This window comes from Phyllobates terribilis, unplaced genomic scaffold (genome assembly GCF_046119375.1).
Source record: "Phyllobates terribilis strain yellow unplaced genomic scaffold, ASM4611937v1 Scaffold_2__4_contigs__length_985480577, whole genome shotgun sequence".
NCBI lineage: Eukaryota > Metazoa > Chordata > Amphibia > Anura > Dendrobatidae > Phyllobates > Phyllobates terribilis.
The window spans coordinates 338,560,458-338,576,017 of record NW_027362762.1 but is presented as its reverse complement, the minus strand read 5'-3'; the positions used below and the strand labels follow the sequence as shown (position 1 = coordinate 338,576,017).

General features: G+C 43.8%; 1 protein-coding gene across 3 annotated transcripts in view; it reads right to left on the bottom strand.

Annotated features, from left to right (window-relative positions):
- Positions 1–15,560, bottom strand: part of VWA3B (von Willebrand factor A domain containing 3B) — a 267,553-nt gene that overhangs the window by 53,880 nt on the left and 198,113 nt on the right. For all 3 annotated transcript variants that reach the window (XM_073664562.1, XM_073664564.1, XM_073664563.1), the window contains exon 27: positions 7,439–7,605. In XM_073664562.1, the coding sequence (XP_073520663.1) occupies positions 7,439–7,605 (167 nt within the window). The remainder of the gene's footprint in view (positions 1–7,438; positions 7,606–15,560) is intronic.

Genomic DNA, 15,560 nt, shown 5'->3' with positions numbered 1-15,560 from the left:
AGCAAATTATCAACAAGTTATTTAACATAGGGATTAAAGGAGTATCTAAAATGATTGCATTGCATTTATCAATATATACAGTACAGACCAAAAGTTTGGACACATCTCATTTAAAGATTTTTCTGTATTTTCATGACTATGAAAATTGTACATTCACACTGAAGGCATCAAAACTATGAATTAACACCTGTGGAATTATATACTTAACAAAAAAGTGTGAAACAACTGAAAATATGTCTTATATTCTAGGTTCTTCAAAGTAGCCACCTTTTGCTTTGATGACTGCTTTGCACACTCTTGGCATTCTCTTGATGAGCTTCAAGAGGTAGTCACCGGAAAAGGTTTTCACTTCACAGGTGTGCCCTGCCAGGTTTAATTAGTGGGATTTCTTGCCTTATAAATGGGGTTGGGACTATCAGTTGTGTTCTGCAGAAGTCTGGTGGATACACAGCTGATAGTCCTACTGAATAGACTGTTAGAATTTGTATTATGGCAAGAAAAAAGCAGCTAAGTAAAGAAAAATGAGTGGCCATCATTACTTTAAGAAATGAAGGTCAGTCAGTGCAAAAAATTGGGAGAACTTTAAAAGTGTCCCCAAGTGCAGTTGCAAAAACCATCAAGCGCTACAAAGAAACTGGCTCACATGAGGACCGCCCCAGGAAAGGAAGACCAAGAGTCACCTCTGCTTCTGAGGATAAGTTTATCCGAGTCACCAGCGTCAGAAATCGCAGGTTAACAGCAGCTCAGATTAGAGACCAGGTCAATGGCACACAGAGTTCTAGCAGCAGACACATCTCTTCAACAACTGTTAAGAGGAGACTTTGTGCAGCAGGCCTTCATGGTAAAATAGCTGCTAGGAAACCACTGCTAAGGACAGGCAACAAGCAGAAGAGACTTTTTTGGGCTAAAGAACACAAGGAATGGACATTAGACCAGTGGAAATCTGTGTTTTGGTCTGATGAGTTCAAATTTGAGATCTTTGGTTCCAACCATCGTGTCTTTGTGCGACGCAGAAAAGGTGAACGGATGGACTCTACATGCCTGGTTCCCACCGTGAAGCATGGAGGAGGAGGTGTGATGGTGTGGGGGTGCTTTGCTGGTGACACTGTTGGGGATTTATTCAAAATTGAAGGCATACTGAACCAGTATGGCTACCACAGCATCTTGCAGCGGCATGCTATTCCATCCGGTTTGCGTTTAGTTGGACCATCATTTATTTTACAACAGGACAATGACCCCAAACACACCTCCAGGCTGTGTAAGGGCTATTTGACCAAGAAGGAGAGTGATGGCGTGCTACACCAGATGACCTGGCCTCCACAGTCACCAGACCTGAACCCTATGGAGATGGTTTGGGGTGAGCTGGAGCGCAGAGTGAAGGCAAAAGGGCCAACAAGTGCTAAGCATCTCTGGGAACTCCTTCAAGATTGTTGGAAGACCATTTCCGGTGACTACCTCTTGAAGCTCATCAAAAGAATGCCAAGAGTGTGCAAAGCAGTCATTAAAGGAAAAGGTGGCTACTTTGAAGAACCTAGAATATAAGACATATTTTCAGTTGTTTCACACTTTTTTGCTAAGTATATAATTCCACATGTGTTAATTCATAGTTTTGATGCCTTCAGTGTGAATGTACAATTTTCATAGTCATGAAAATACAGAAAAATCTTTAAATGAGAAGGTGTGTCCAAACTTTTGGTCTGTACTGTGTGTGTATATATATACAACCCAACTTGTAAAAATCTTGCACAGATCACAGGAATAATAATGATCCCTTCCATTTTTTTCTGTAAGTCAGCAAGAAGGCAGAGTTGTTCTAAGAAGATGAGTCTTGTGAGAAGAGTGCCCGGTCTCCTTTGCTTTACAGCTAAAATGAGCTCTGATCAAAAGTATACAAAAGGAAGGGGAGAAATTGGACGAGCTCTTTAGCACATATTGCAGAATTCTTTATATATTTTTAATGCCATTGGATCAAATAAGAGGATGATTAATTGACAATAAACATTACATTTAATCCCACCAGGAATCTAACATATGGAAGACCCTCACTTTAGGTGTTGCTGTTAGGACACACAGGTTGGGTGAAACCAACAGCTATGAATAGAGATCATTATTATATCATAGTGTTATCTCATTTCATTCCTTTACTTCTTTAATTTATATAAAAAGAAAACAGAAGACACAGATGACATTACACACAGATGATGGGATATTAGCAAAGATAATTTCATTTTTGCATTATTTTTGTTACTGGGATCAAGATGCACACATAACCGTACCAAACAATCAGTATAAGTATAGTCCCTAATTGCATGCCATTTCTTTGATCTAACAAAGGAAAGTATGCTGAGGCGCGAATCTTCATTTTTACACAATGCTAAACTGACAGAATATATCAATAAATCCTTAATAAGGATAAATCAATAAATTCTTAAATATTATTTGGGACAGAATATGTAAGAAATAGACACTAGAGATGGGTTATGAAGCCACCTTGTAATGCTGGACATGTGAGAACCATCATTGAGTCTGGGCTCACAAAGAAGATCCCTCCGGTAGGGTGGTAGACCCATCCAACTAGGCCTACTGGTATTTAAAGAGGCTGTCCACTACTTTAACATTGATGATGTATCCTTAAGATTGATGACCTATGTCTGATTGATGGGGTTTGTTCAGCTGATACCAGTTTCTGCAGAAGCCGGAACTGCTCAGATACTGAACTGCATGGCGCAGCTCTTTCGACAGAATAGTGACCGCGGCCGGGTACTGCACATCCGCCCCATATTGATTTGAATAGGGGGCAGAAAGGCAGTACCCACCCATGGCAACTATAGAGTAGACAGAGCTGAGCAGTGAAGCTTTGTAACTGAGCAGTTCCAGAAGCCGACACCAGGAACAGCTGATTGGCAGGGGTGCCGGGGTTGCACCCACACCGCCATCTTAAGGATAGGCCATCAATGTTAAAAGTAGTGGACAACCTCTTTAAGTTATCATTCTAAACTGTTTTTCAACATCTACATTGTGTAAAATCTGTATCATTTTATAAGAAGTCACTAGTCTGCCCGAGCGAATGCAAACAATTTATTGCAGACTACATAATAGAAAGATGCATATAGCTTAAAATAAATTACAGTCATAACAAGAATGGTGTACATTCTACAATGTTTGCCATTAATAGGCACAGCAAATTCCTAATTAAATGCAAACAACTCCTTCACAGATTGCAATGTGACATCGGGAGGTCGGCTGAAAAGGCTCTTGTTTGCTGCTAACATTAGCCTACGTTTTAGCATCTCAGAATATATTCATTATGGCAATGCTTCGAGTCTATTAAATACAATGGGCAGAGTTATCAATATTTTTAGACAGTGTAAACTTAGACTAAATAGTCTTAAAATGCACCAGATTTGTCAAAGTGGTTCATGCTGTTTAATAAATATGGCGTATTTTAATAGTTTAATCTGACTTTACACCACCTATTAGTTGCCTTACTTTGTGCCAGAAATTTGCACCAAAATTTTGGTGCATAGTACTGAAAGGCAGGCAATGCCCTTTTATGCAACCACATTCCTTGAGATCACGCCCCATGAATATAATTTGCATCTTATTTACGTGTCTGAAACATAAAATAAATATGATGCAAGTCAAGAAAGACAGTTTTTAGATCGCAATTTATGCCAGAATTCTGGTGTATATACGGTAGCTTGATAAATATGGCCTTTTGATTTTGAGTCATTAATGCAGAAATTGAACAAGATGAGCTAGAAACTAGCTAAACTGTACATTGTAGAAATTGTAGAATGGAAACTCACTAAGGCTATGTTCACATGTTGCTTTTTTGCTGCAGTCAAAATCTGCTCTCTTGGCAATAAAAAAAAAGCTGCTTACAAAAAGCATGTTTTGCTGCGTTTTTGCTTGCAGATTATATTTGTCATTTGTCTATGGTACATGTTTAATAAAGTTAGTTTCATTCACTAAAACAAGCAGCGAAAACGCATGGTTGCATTTTTTGTGTGGTTTTTGCACTCATTGCTTTCTTATGGTCAAAAAACACTGCAGACACGCTGAAAGAATTGACATGCTGTTAAAAAAATGAAGCAGTTTTCCAATTCAGACAGGAAAAAAAAACAATCGTGTGCATGAGATTTCTGAAATTTTTTACATAAAAAATGCATAAAAAAACGCAATGTGTGAACATACCCTAAGTATTATCTCACACGACAGCGCTATAGCCCCTGATCTCTGTGACTCCTCAAATACAAAGCAAATTTGCTTATCACCTAATACAAAATACAGATGAGTGTTGAAATGGTTTTACTTTTTTTTTTTAAACAAATGTATTTTTTTTAGTACCAACAGCTCTTGACTTGGGAATATCACAGGTATCAGGTTTTCAGTACGTTCTTTTAAACCACGCAGGCAAAACAAGAAATCTACTGTATACCCAGAACTTCCCTTTGATGAAGGCACTGATAGGACAACTTCCTTTATCTGTCCTCTGAGGTACAATATAAAATAACAAATGTGTAATAAATTCAGTACAAACATATATTTCCATGTATGCACTTTGCAAAGTTAAAACAATCCTCTAAAGTATAGCACATTTCCTACTGACATATGACTTTTCTATTATTTACAGTTTAAAGTAATTTGAATAAAATATGACTTAACTCAGGACATTTCTTGAAGTAATATATTAGTTGAAAAATTGAAAAATTAAGCCTCATATAAAGGATAGAGACACCTCTGAGGATATAGTTGCTTTGTTTTTACTTAAAGGGGTTTTCCCACGAACGAAAGTTGATTTTAATCAGTAGATCTTGGAATAATAATAAGTTCCACAATTGTATGTGTTTAAATAAAATGTTCCTGTGCTGAGATAATCTTATAAATGTGCCCCTGCTGTGCACTGTGTAATGTCTGTGTCTGACCGTACAGGAACATAGTCTGATCATACCACATCTCCTGGGCAGGGAAGGAAGCAAAAGAGTATACAGACATTACAGCACAGGATCACAGCTGATTCTTTCTGTGAGGCAAAACATTTCACTGCCTGTTTTTAAACAATGTTTTACTTCAAAGAAAGATTCAGCTGTGATCCCCTGCTGTAATGTCTGGACACAGCCATTTACTAAAATTAACTTTTGTTTGTGGGAAAACCCCTTTAAATACGTTTATTTTTTGCTGTAAAGCAATTTTTTCAGTAGGGTTTCAATAAAAATGTTCCTTCATTTGGCTTCTGCATCATCTATGTATCACAGCATATAAGCCATTGAAAAATAAGTTCACAATTAAATAAGTCACAGAGCTCAATTTATGATTTAACCATCTGGTCAAATGAGCTCAGAAGAGTTAAGACGTGAGATAAGAGATACAGACACAGCAGTGAAACCCATCAAAGATCTTGTCAGACGGCAAACTCGTTTTGCCATTAGCTATGTACTGTAATATGTAGATGCTGTAGAAGACGAATGGTCCAAAATTTTTAAAGGGATTATCTGATACTATTTTATTTATTTTTACTATTGGCCAAAGAACTAATAGGCAGGTATTTGCTAACTATCTGCCCAATCTGAGCCGGCAAAGAATGCTCACAGACTGCTCCTAACGCCGACTTTGTGACTTCCGCTGACGTCACAGAGCAATTGCTTCTCTTCGGTTCTGCTCTGTTGACGGGGTGTGACTGCTGATGTCATGCTGAGTGACAGCTGTCTCCCCACTGCCTAAATTGCAGGAAGCCAGCTGTTAATTAAAATTACGTCGGCAGTCACACTCCATCAACAGAGCAGCCCGGAAGAGAAAGAACTGCTCTGTTGATGTGAAGCTGCAGAGAAGCAGGCAGGAGTGGTCCGTGGCCGCTCTGAGTTGGTGCCAGGTAGAACAGGAAGGTAGTTATCAGCTACCTGCCTGTTAGTTCTTAGGCCCTTAGTAAAATAATAAACTAGTCTAGGAAAACCCTTTTAATGGGAACCTATTGAAAAAATAATAATTTAAAAAGTTAAAAAAGTGGTTTATACAAATGTGTCAAACCTTACCTCATTTTCTGTCTGGTTAAAGGTGTTGTCTGGGTCTGACATACTGATGACCTATTCACTGAGGTGTACAGAAAAGGTCATCAGTATGAGATCAGTTGGGGTCTAACACACAGCACCACCAACGAGCAGCTGAAATTTGCTTCGGCAGCAGCTGGAACTGAGCAAAATGGTCTGTTGTATGGGTCGCGGTGGTGTGAAAGGACCTGCCATGACGTCATTGAGTCATGTGACAGGTCACGCGACCATCGACGTCAGCGGTCGTGTGACCTGTCACATGACTAAATGACGTCATGGCAGGTCCTTTCACACCACCGCGACCCATACAACAGACCGGACGGAGCAGAGAAAACACCGGGGGCCATCGGAAGGTAAGTATAATCTTTATTTTTTATTTTTTACCATTCTTATTCTTTTTTTTTTTAACTATTACTTGGTCACACTATGTAAATCCATGCCGGTTATAGTGAGACCAAGTTGTCAAGCACTTTTCCAAGTGATGCTAAAATCATTTGGAAAAGCGCTTGATAACCCGCATGCAGAAATGCATGCAAAAACGCTTGACAAACGCTTCTACCTGGCAGGAAAAACGCATGTAAAAACTGCATGCATTTTTCCTGCAAGGCAGAAGCGGAAAAAATATGCAGCATTTCTGCATCGTGGGCACTTACACTCAAAAAAACAAATATGAAAACTCTGAGGTACATGAATTAATATAGACAAAGGCGATGTATGGGTAAGCAGCACTGTATGTTGGCACAGATATGATAATTTCACCAACTGGCAGAAAACACATCATGAATGGTATATCACAAGGCTGACCGTTGTTTTAATTTTTACCTCATAAATCATTCATACACATGAAAATAAGTAACTGTGACTGTGTCAGAACTGCTGAACCCAGTAATCTAAGTGCTACATCATTGGATTCAGGGTCTCTTTTCCTACATTATGCTGTTCTCAGGTGAGGCAGCAAAAACCTGCTCACAGATTCAATGTAATAAATAAGGAGCTATGCCCTATTTACCATTCCCAGTTATATCCCTTCACAAGATCAAATTCTGACAAAATGAAAGAGAAAGGAGACTGTTTTAATTAGTGTATGTGGTCCTCACTCTGCCAGCACTGACCCAAGAGACTTTCTCAACCAAGAGGCATTTTATGCTAAGACATTATGGACAGAAGGACACTAAAAAATGTATAACTTGGAAGTCCCCAAGAATGAGGGAAATGAAAATGAACGTCAAATTGGACAATAACTCTAATCTAGAAATGAGAAAGTGCAGCCAATCGTGTCACCTGCATGAATGAATAGAACAGTGTATCGAGTCTATGAATAACAAATAATGGGATTTCAGGCTTTCATTTTATGGAGTAGGTATGAGCTATCAGTGATGAGTGTACTCTACCTCGATCTGTGCCATCATTGCTTGCCAAGGAGTCATTGTCGCTGGGAGTTCTGGACCCGAAATGATTTACCACAGACCGTCTGCTTCTCCTAGATACTGATTGATGCTTCTTTTCTTCTTTTGGTGGGGTTGGTTTTAGGAGCGGTTTAGCAAGTTGAACACTGGGGCTAAATGACAGGATTAATATAAGTTACAGCACGTCAATACTGTGAAGGTTGCAAGGAAAAGTTCATGTTACTTTTTGGTTAATTTACTCATTAAGGGTATGTGCACACTTTGCAGGATGTACAGGGATTGAACTGCATAAGACTGGTGTAATGTTATTTTCTATGATAAAGCCCCCTTCAGACTGTTGTAGATATATGGTAGAGTGAGAAGAAAGGTGGGCACTATTATGAGTCCTGTGTCATACCAACAGTAAAGTCTCCTGAGACCATTCATGTGTAGGTTTAATTTTCATCCAAGGGAGTGGGCTCACTCACAATTTTAATACACTATGTCAAATTGTGTATAGAACAACACATCTCCAAAAATACTAATATATTCACACTTCCAAGGACAATAGTCCCTGTACAAGAATGTATAAAATACTGATATACTTAAAATATAAAAAAAAAATTAAAAAATTAAAATGGAATAATAAACATACAGGTATCTGTTTGTAGAGAGCAGGGATATCAGATCCACATTACAATAAGTCCACGATTTCTGGGAGTCACCATATAGATAATATTCTTATAGCATAGATATATAGACCAGCTTCATAAAGTGCATAGTGCCCAAAATATCACAAAGATCCTCACCTACTAATTACTTTTGTGATATAGACGTATTTGTATATCTCAAAGTGCAAAGTCCAAAAAATCTATAGTAACTAGTGTTGAGCCACCCCCGTAGTGTTCGAGTTCGGTTCGGTTCGTCGAACACCCGTGTGTTCGCCGAACTGTTCGTCGAACTGTTCGTCGAACACCTTCGAACACCGTTAAAACCAATGGCAGGCAAACAAAAACACATAGAAACACATAGAAAACACCTTCAAAGGTGTCCAAAAGCTGACAAACTGCTCAGAAGACATAACTAACACATGGAAAAGTGACAAGTACATATAGTCATGCGAAAATAAAAGAGGTGGAGGAGTAAAAGGAGGGGGAGACACAGATATAGGCATGTCATGCCCTTCTAAAATCCAAAAAGTGAGAAGCCGACACGGCCAGTCCGCTCCTGCCCGTGCCACCTCCGTGTCGCCGGGTTTGTGCCAGAGCCGCGGTGAACCCTGACGGCCAGCCCCCCTCTCCCAATACTGGTGCCTGTCCGCTGGTGGGTCGAGCGAGCCCCCCTGTGGTGGAGGCAGCTCTAAGCTTTTTAATTTAAATTGTCTCTCTAATTTGAATGAATACACTTTAAATCCATTTACAAGGATCTATTGGAGGGCAAGTCTCATGCCAGCAGCCGCGGTAATTCCAGCTCCAGTAGCGTCCACTAAAGCTGCTGCAGTTAAAAAGCTTTTATAAGGATCGAGCTCGGCTGTCCACCGCAAGGCATCCTACTGCCAGTCCCAGCCCCTATGCCTTGGGGTGCCTCCTGATGCTCTTCACTAAGTATCCCATGGTCCCGAAGCATTTCCTTTGAAAAAATTAAGTGTCTAAACTACAGGTGGTGCAGCTTGCTTAACAGCCGGGATAATCCGCTGACTAGCAGACACTGCTACTAGGCACAAAGTATTTCCTGGGCTAGATGCAGTTAAAAATTTGTAATTAGATACTCTCGTTGGATGCTGAGAAAGCATTCCATAGAGTCTCCTGGCACGCCATATATGATTCTCTTAAAAAGCTTGGGGTAGGGGTCTAGGGGACCCTTTTATAGCCAAAATCACGGCCCTGTATCGCAATACGTCACCTAGGCTGAAGATAAATGGAACTGTAGCACCCTGAGGGCTCGGTTGCTACAGACGTATTGCACCTCACCCAGAGGTGTGATATCTCACTCTCAGGTAAGGATGGAGTGTGGATCAGGACCCGACACCTGCATGCATTACACCACATTGCCGTGGGGCAGGGCGACCAATATGCCCCTGAGATGGGCACGACAGTCCCTGTCCCTGGCTGGAGTGGGGGGAGGGAACACTGAGGAAGGGGAACCCTGTAGTGCAGGAGCAGGGAGGAAGCAGTTCCTGGGTGCATTGAGAAGGGAGTATAAAAGGTGGGCACCATCTTAGTTCAGTGCAGAGAAGTCTGAGCAGAAGTGGCAGGGAGCAGGGGCTCTGCATGAGCTCTGCTCCGGAGGCGGGCCTAGTAACAGAGGCCCAGGCCTGGAAGAGGGAGAAGGAAGGAAGAGGAGCGGAGAAGGCTCCAGGAACGAGGAATGAAGGGATCCCAGGGGTGCGGACGGGCGAGTCGCCACCGCACGCCCGAATCCACCTGCGTGGAGGGGTCAGGCCAAAGGGGGAGACCGGTCCCCGAACTAGTGGAGGCAGGAAACGACCCTCAGCTAGAAACCGGAGGCTCTGACATTTTATGTGGCGCAGCCCCTCGCTACACCCGCTAGGAAGGCACCACATAGGGTCAGGGAAACTGGCGCCAAGTTTACCAAGAGGAGGCCCGAGGCAGCCGGACAGAAGTGTTGGTAAGAAAGGCCAGACAAAGGACACACAAAGGGGGTCCTGTGAAGTGCTCCAAAGTTATCTGGGAGTTGTCTGAGCCCCTCACCTGGTGAGCACAGTACGACGTGGGCAGCCGTTACCTGCAGACGTGGTCTGGATAATAAGAACTGTGAGTAAAGGCCCTGAACTGCATCACTGACTCCGTGTCGTTACTGCTGCTGCCCTGCACCATCACCCCCATCCTCCGCATACACTGCCCTGAGGCTATACTGCTACGCTCTGCTGCACCCACAACACCAGCCTCAGCGGTCTGCCCTGTAGCGGCGGTTCACTCTGACCGCAATCCACGGGTGGCGTAGTCGGACATTTAAACATCAAAACCACATAAATAGTTCCGCCACTGGTTTGACCGCCCTGAGCCACGGAACCGGGTCGCCGCCACGAAGACTACAACCACCAGCATCCACCAAAAAGGGTCCGGCTCCGGGTGTCCCAAGGCCCAGGGGGTGCGTCAGAACATTTTCATCACCTTTCACAATCACCAATGGGACAAGGCAGTGATGTCCTCTGTCCCCTCTCTTATACATCCTAGTGACGGAGCACCTGCTCTCATCAATTCGCCATAACCCCAATATTAGGTGGATTGAGGTGGGAGGCACCGAGTACAAGTGCTATCTATTTGCTGATGATGTCCTAGTATATATCACTCAATCACATATATCCATCCATGCTGTTATGGCTGAAATAGATCACTTTGTTACATGGTAAAATTTTAAAATCAATGCAGCGAAGTCTGAGGCCCTCGATGTCTCCCTCCCCAAATCCATATAGGATTCCATCCAGTCCAACTTTCCCTTTGCCTGGCCCTCACAGGGTATCAAATACTTAGGAATTCCTATTCATAGAGACCTCTCCCATCTATGTTATCTTAATTTTGGGCCCTTTATTGAACAACTCCATACAGACCACGGTTGGCAAGTTAGAACTGTAAGATTCACTACGTGAACCACTGGTGTTTTGTGGAAAAGCACATGTACACTGCGTTCCAAATTATTATGCAAAAAGTGTTTAGGAGTGATAAGGGAAGAATTTGTTTGTTTGTCAGTTAAACTCATTGATGGTGATGTGTGTCAGGGCTCTTTATATCACTGTAAGCAATTGCAGACACCTGTGCTAATTAGTTTGGCAGGTGTGTCCAATGAAAGGCAAGACTACTTAAGAAGGCTCTCTCACATTATTAAGCAGCCTACATTTTCTGCCAAAATGGGAAAGAAAAAGGATGTGTCGGCTGCTGAGAAGCAACAAATTGTGGAGTGTTTAGGTCAAGGCATGACTACAATCAACATTGTGCGATGATCAGGATGAAGTGTCTTGGCAATCAAGAAGTATGTAGCTGATTCACAGTACACACGTGTGCGTGCTGATAAGGGCAAATTGAGGACTCTTTCCTACAGGCAATTACGTCAGGTTGAAAGAGCAGCGGCAAAAAAGCCTTGTCATAGCAGCAGACAAGTTTTGAAGCTGCTTGTGCCTCCAACCTCCCCCGAACAACAAGATGCAGGGTCCTTCAGAGGTTTGCAGCTGTGCATGCGCCATCCTGTCGACCTTCTCTATCCACTTCACACAAGCAGAAACGGCTCCAGTGGGCCAAACATTACATGAAGACTGATTTCAAAACTGTTTTGTTCACGGATGAGTGCCGTGCAGCGCTCGATGGTCCAGATGGATGGAGTGGAGGATGGCTGGTTGATGGACACCCCACGCAAACACGGCTACAGCGCCAACAAGGAGGAGGTGGAGTAATGTTTTGGGCTGGAATCATGGGGAGAGAGATTGTCGGCCCCTTTAGGATCCCTGAAGGCGCTAAAGATGAACTCCATAATGTATGTGGATTTTCTCAAACAGCACTTCCTGCCATGGTTCAAGAAGAAGAACCGTGTATTTCACAGCAAGATCATTTTTCTGCATGATAATGCACCATCTCATGCTGCACATAAAACATCTGCATCTCTGGCTGATATGGGCATAAAAGGGGACAAACTTATGGTGTGACCCCCATGCTCCCCTGACCTCTACCCCATTCAGAACCTTTGGAGCATCATTAAAAGGAGTGTCTATGATGGCGGGAGGCAGTTCACATCTAAGCAACAGCTCTGGGAGGGTATTCTGTCCTCATGCAAAACAATTGAAGCAGAAACCATCCAAAACCTGACAAATTCAATGGACGAGAGAGTTCAGAAGCTCCTTTTGAACAAGGGGTCCTATGTGAAAATGTAACATCACCTAGAATAAAGTTTTGAGTTGAAAACTGTTTGATTTCAGTTTCTAACAACCTGCTAATGCTTATAATTTCAAAAATGACCATTTTTTTGGTCTTTATTAAAATGAAAAGGTTGATCGAAAAGTTTGGGGGATCTAAGAGTGTGGCAACCCAGTAGTCATGATTACTTCGAATTCTGACAATATGAGGGTCATGCTGCAGGTAGTGCAGCAAGAAGGCACTTATGTGCCTTGCGCATCTCGGAGCCCCAAAATTATTTTCCGGGCTAGATGCAGCTAAAAATTATTTTTAATTTTAAATCTGGTGAAGCTTTAGTATAGATGGCCTAATAGGATCAGTGCTGCACACTGCTACAAAGCCCAAATTATTTTCCAGTCAAGATACAGATAAACATGATTAGTAATTTGAAAGCTTAAAACGGTTGGTAGGGTGATTTTAACCAATCATCAAGCTTTTACTCTCCCCAGGATGACACAGGGGTAGAAAAGTCGTTTCGGATCCATGATTTGTTCATCTTTATGAACGTGAGTCTGTCTACATTATCAGTGGAGAGCCGCGTGCGCTTATCTGTCAGCACACCACCAGCAGCGCTGAACACACGTTCAGACAGAACGCTGGCTGCGGGGCATGACAAGATCTCCAAGGCGTAAGTGGCTAGCTCCGGCCATTTATCCAGATTGGAAGCCCAAAAAGAGCAAGGGTCCAGTGACACAGTCGTGGCTTCAATGTTTACTTGGAGATACTCCTGTACCATCGTCTCTAGGCGTTGACTATGTGTCAGACTTCTTGTCTCCTGTGGCCTTGCAAAGGATGGGCTAAAAAAGTGGTGAAATGATTCCGCAAAATTGATGTTACCAGCAGATACTGTGGTTCTGTTACGGTTTGAGTGCTGAACACTTGACGGTCCCACGGTTGGCAAGTTGGAACTGTGAGATTCACTACGTGCACCACTGGTGTTTTGTGGAAAAGCACATGTAAGATTCTGCAACAGTCTCTGCTGATACTCCTGCATGCGTGCATCCCTTTCTATGGCAGGAATAATTTCGGCAAATTTACTTTTGTACCGGGGATCTAACAGTGTGGCAACCCAGTAGTCAGGATTATTTCTAATTCTCCCAATTCGAGGGTCATGTTGCAGGTAGTGCAGCAAGAAGGCACTCATGTGTGTTGCGCATCCAGGAGCACCAAGTCCCTGTTGTGTTGGTGGCGACGTAACAATCATGCTTCCTTCCTCTGTCCTCTCCCCCCAACCTCGCACAACAGAAATGTGATCAAGGTCTCCCTCATCTGATGAGTCTTCCATCAGTTCGTCCTCCACTTCTTCCTGGGCTCCTGCACCTTCCTCACTAGTTTGGCTGCTACCATGCGCCCTGGTAAAACCATCTCCCCCACCCTCACATGCCTGCCGCCTTGGTGCTGCCGACCTTCTGGACCTTGCAGATGTTAGCCCTTCCGCATACAACTCCTCCTCCTCTACTTCCTCCACCTCCTCTTGTGCCACCACCTGACTCCGAATTCTGTTTAACATGTGCTCCAGCATGTAAATCACCGGAATAGTCATGCTGATAATGGCATCGTCAGCACTAAACATCTTCGTCGCCATTTCAAAACTGTGCAGAAGGGTGCATAGGTCCCTGATCTGAGACCACTCCTCCAGCGTGATTTGCCCCACCTCTGAATCTCGTTGGCCCAGGCTATACGTCAGAACGTATTGCACCAGGGCTTGTCGGTGCTGCCACAGTCGCTGCAACATGTGCAGAGTTGAATTCCACCGGGTAGGCACATCGCATTTTAGCCGGTGAAGTGGCAGGCCCAACGACTTCTGTAGAGATGTAAGTCGCTGAGCTGCGGGATGCGAACGGCGGAAGTGAGCACACAGCGACCGTGCCCTCTGCAGAAGGCCATCTAGTCTGGGATAGTGGGCTAAAAATTGCTGGACAACCAGGTTCAACACGTGAGCCATACAAGGCACGTGTGTGACATTGCCCCGGCGAAGGGCCGCACCCAGGTTTGCAGCATTGTCGCACACAGCCTTCCCTGGTTTCAGGTCCAGTGGAGACAACCATTCATGAAATTGGTTCTCCAGAGCTGACCACAACTCCTCAGTTGTGTGACTCACATTTCCCAGACATTTCAATGTAAAAACCGCCTGATGACGTTGAGCCCTACTGCCAGCATAGTAAGGAGGTGTGCAGGATCCCTTCTGCGCAGTTAGAAAGCTTGTGGCATGACCAGACAGGCTTTGGGTGCAGGTGGAAGACCGAGAGGAGGTTGAGGAGGCAGAAGCAGTGGAGGAACTTTGACATAAAGAGGATTGACGCACAACTCGTGGGGACGGCAAGACTTGGACAGCAGCCCCTTGTCCTGCTGTCACCATAGTTACCCAGTGCCCAGTCAGCGACATGTAACGCCCCTGTCCATGCCTACTCGTCCAAGTGTCTGTGGTGAAATGCACCCTGTCACACACAGAGTTTCTCAAAGAAGCGGTGATGTTATGTGCGACATGCTGGTGGAGCGCAGGCACACCTTTCTTTGAGAAGTAGTGCCGACTGGGCATCTGGTACTGGGGCACTGCGACGGACATAAGGTCTCGAAAATCCTCTGTGTCCACCAGGCGGAAAGGCAGCATTTTTGTAGCCAAGAGCTTGCAGATGGTGAAATTCAACCTTTTAGCTTTCTCATGGCTAGGAGGAAATGGTCTTTTACTTGTCCACATCTGAGGGACCGAGGGCTGGCTATTGTGCTTAGACGGGGTTGATAAGGGTGTCCCCGGCAAACTGCCGGTCTGTGAGGAAGATGCAGGCGGACATGTTAGGTTGCCTTGATCCAAAGGTGGTGCTATCGATGTCGGACAGCGCTCAACACCAGCTGGTGTTACCACCTCCAAAGAAAATGATGACCTGCCAATCACGCTGGCTGTTGCGGGTAAAGAGGTGGCAGGTCTGCGCCCCAAAACAGGTGTGACTGCTGTCCCCCCAGTCACAGAGGATGAAGAGGCCGCGGATGCACAAGATATGGCAGACGGTGGTTGGCCCGGCCGGCTAGGCCGCATTGTAGCACACTGAGCTTCCCACTGCAACTTATGCTTCATGTCCATGTGCCGGTTCATGCATGAAGTACTCAAACTATGTATTTTTTGGCCTCTACTTAGCTTTTGCTGACAAATGTTACAGATAACACGAGTTGGGTCATCTTTATCGATCTGAAAAAATGCCCAGGCTATGCAAGGCTTAGCACCCATG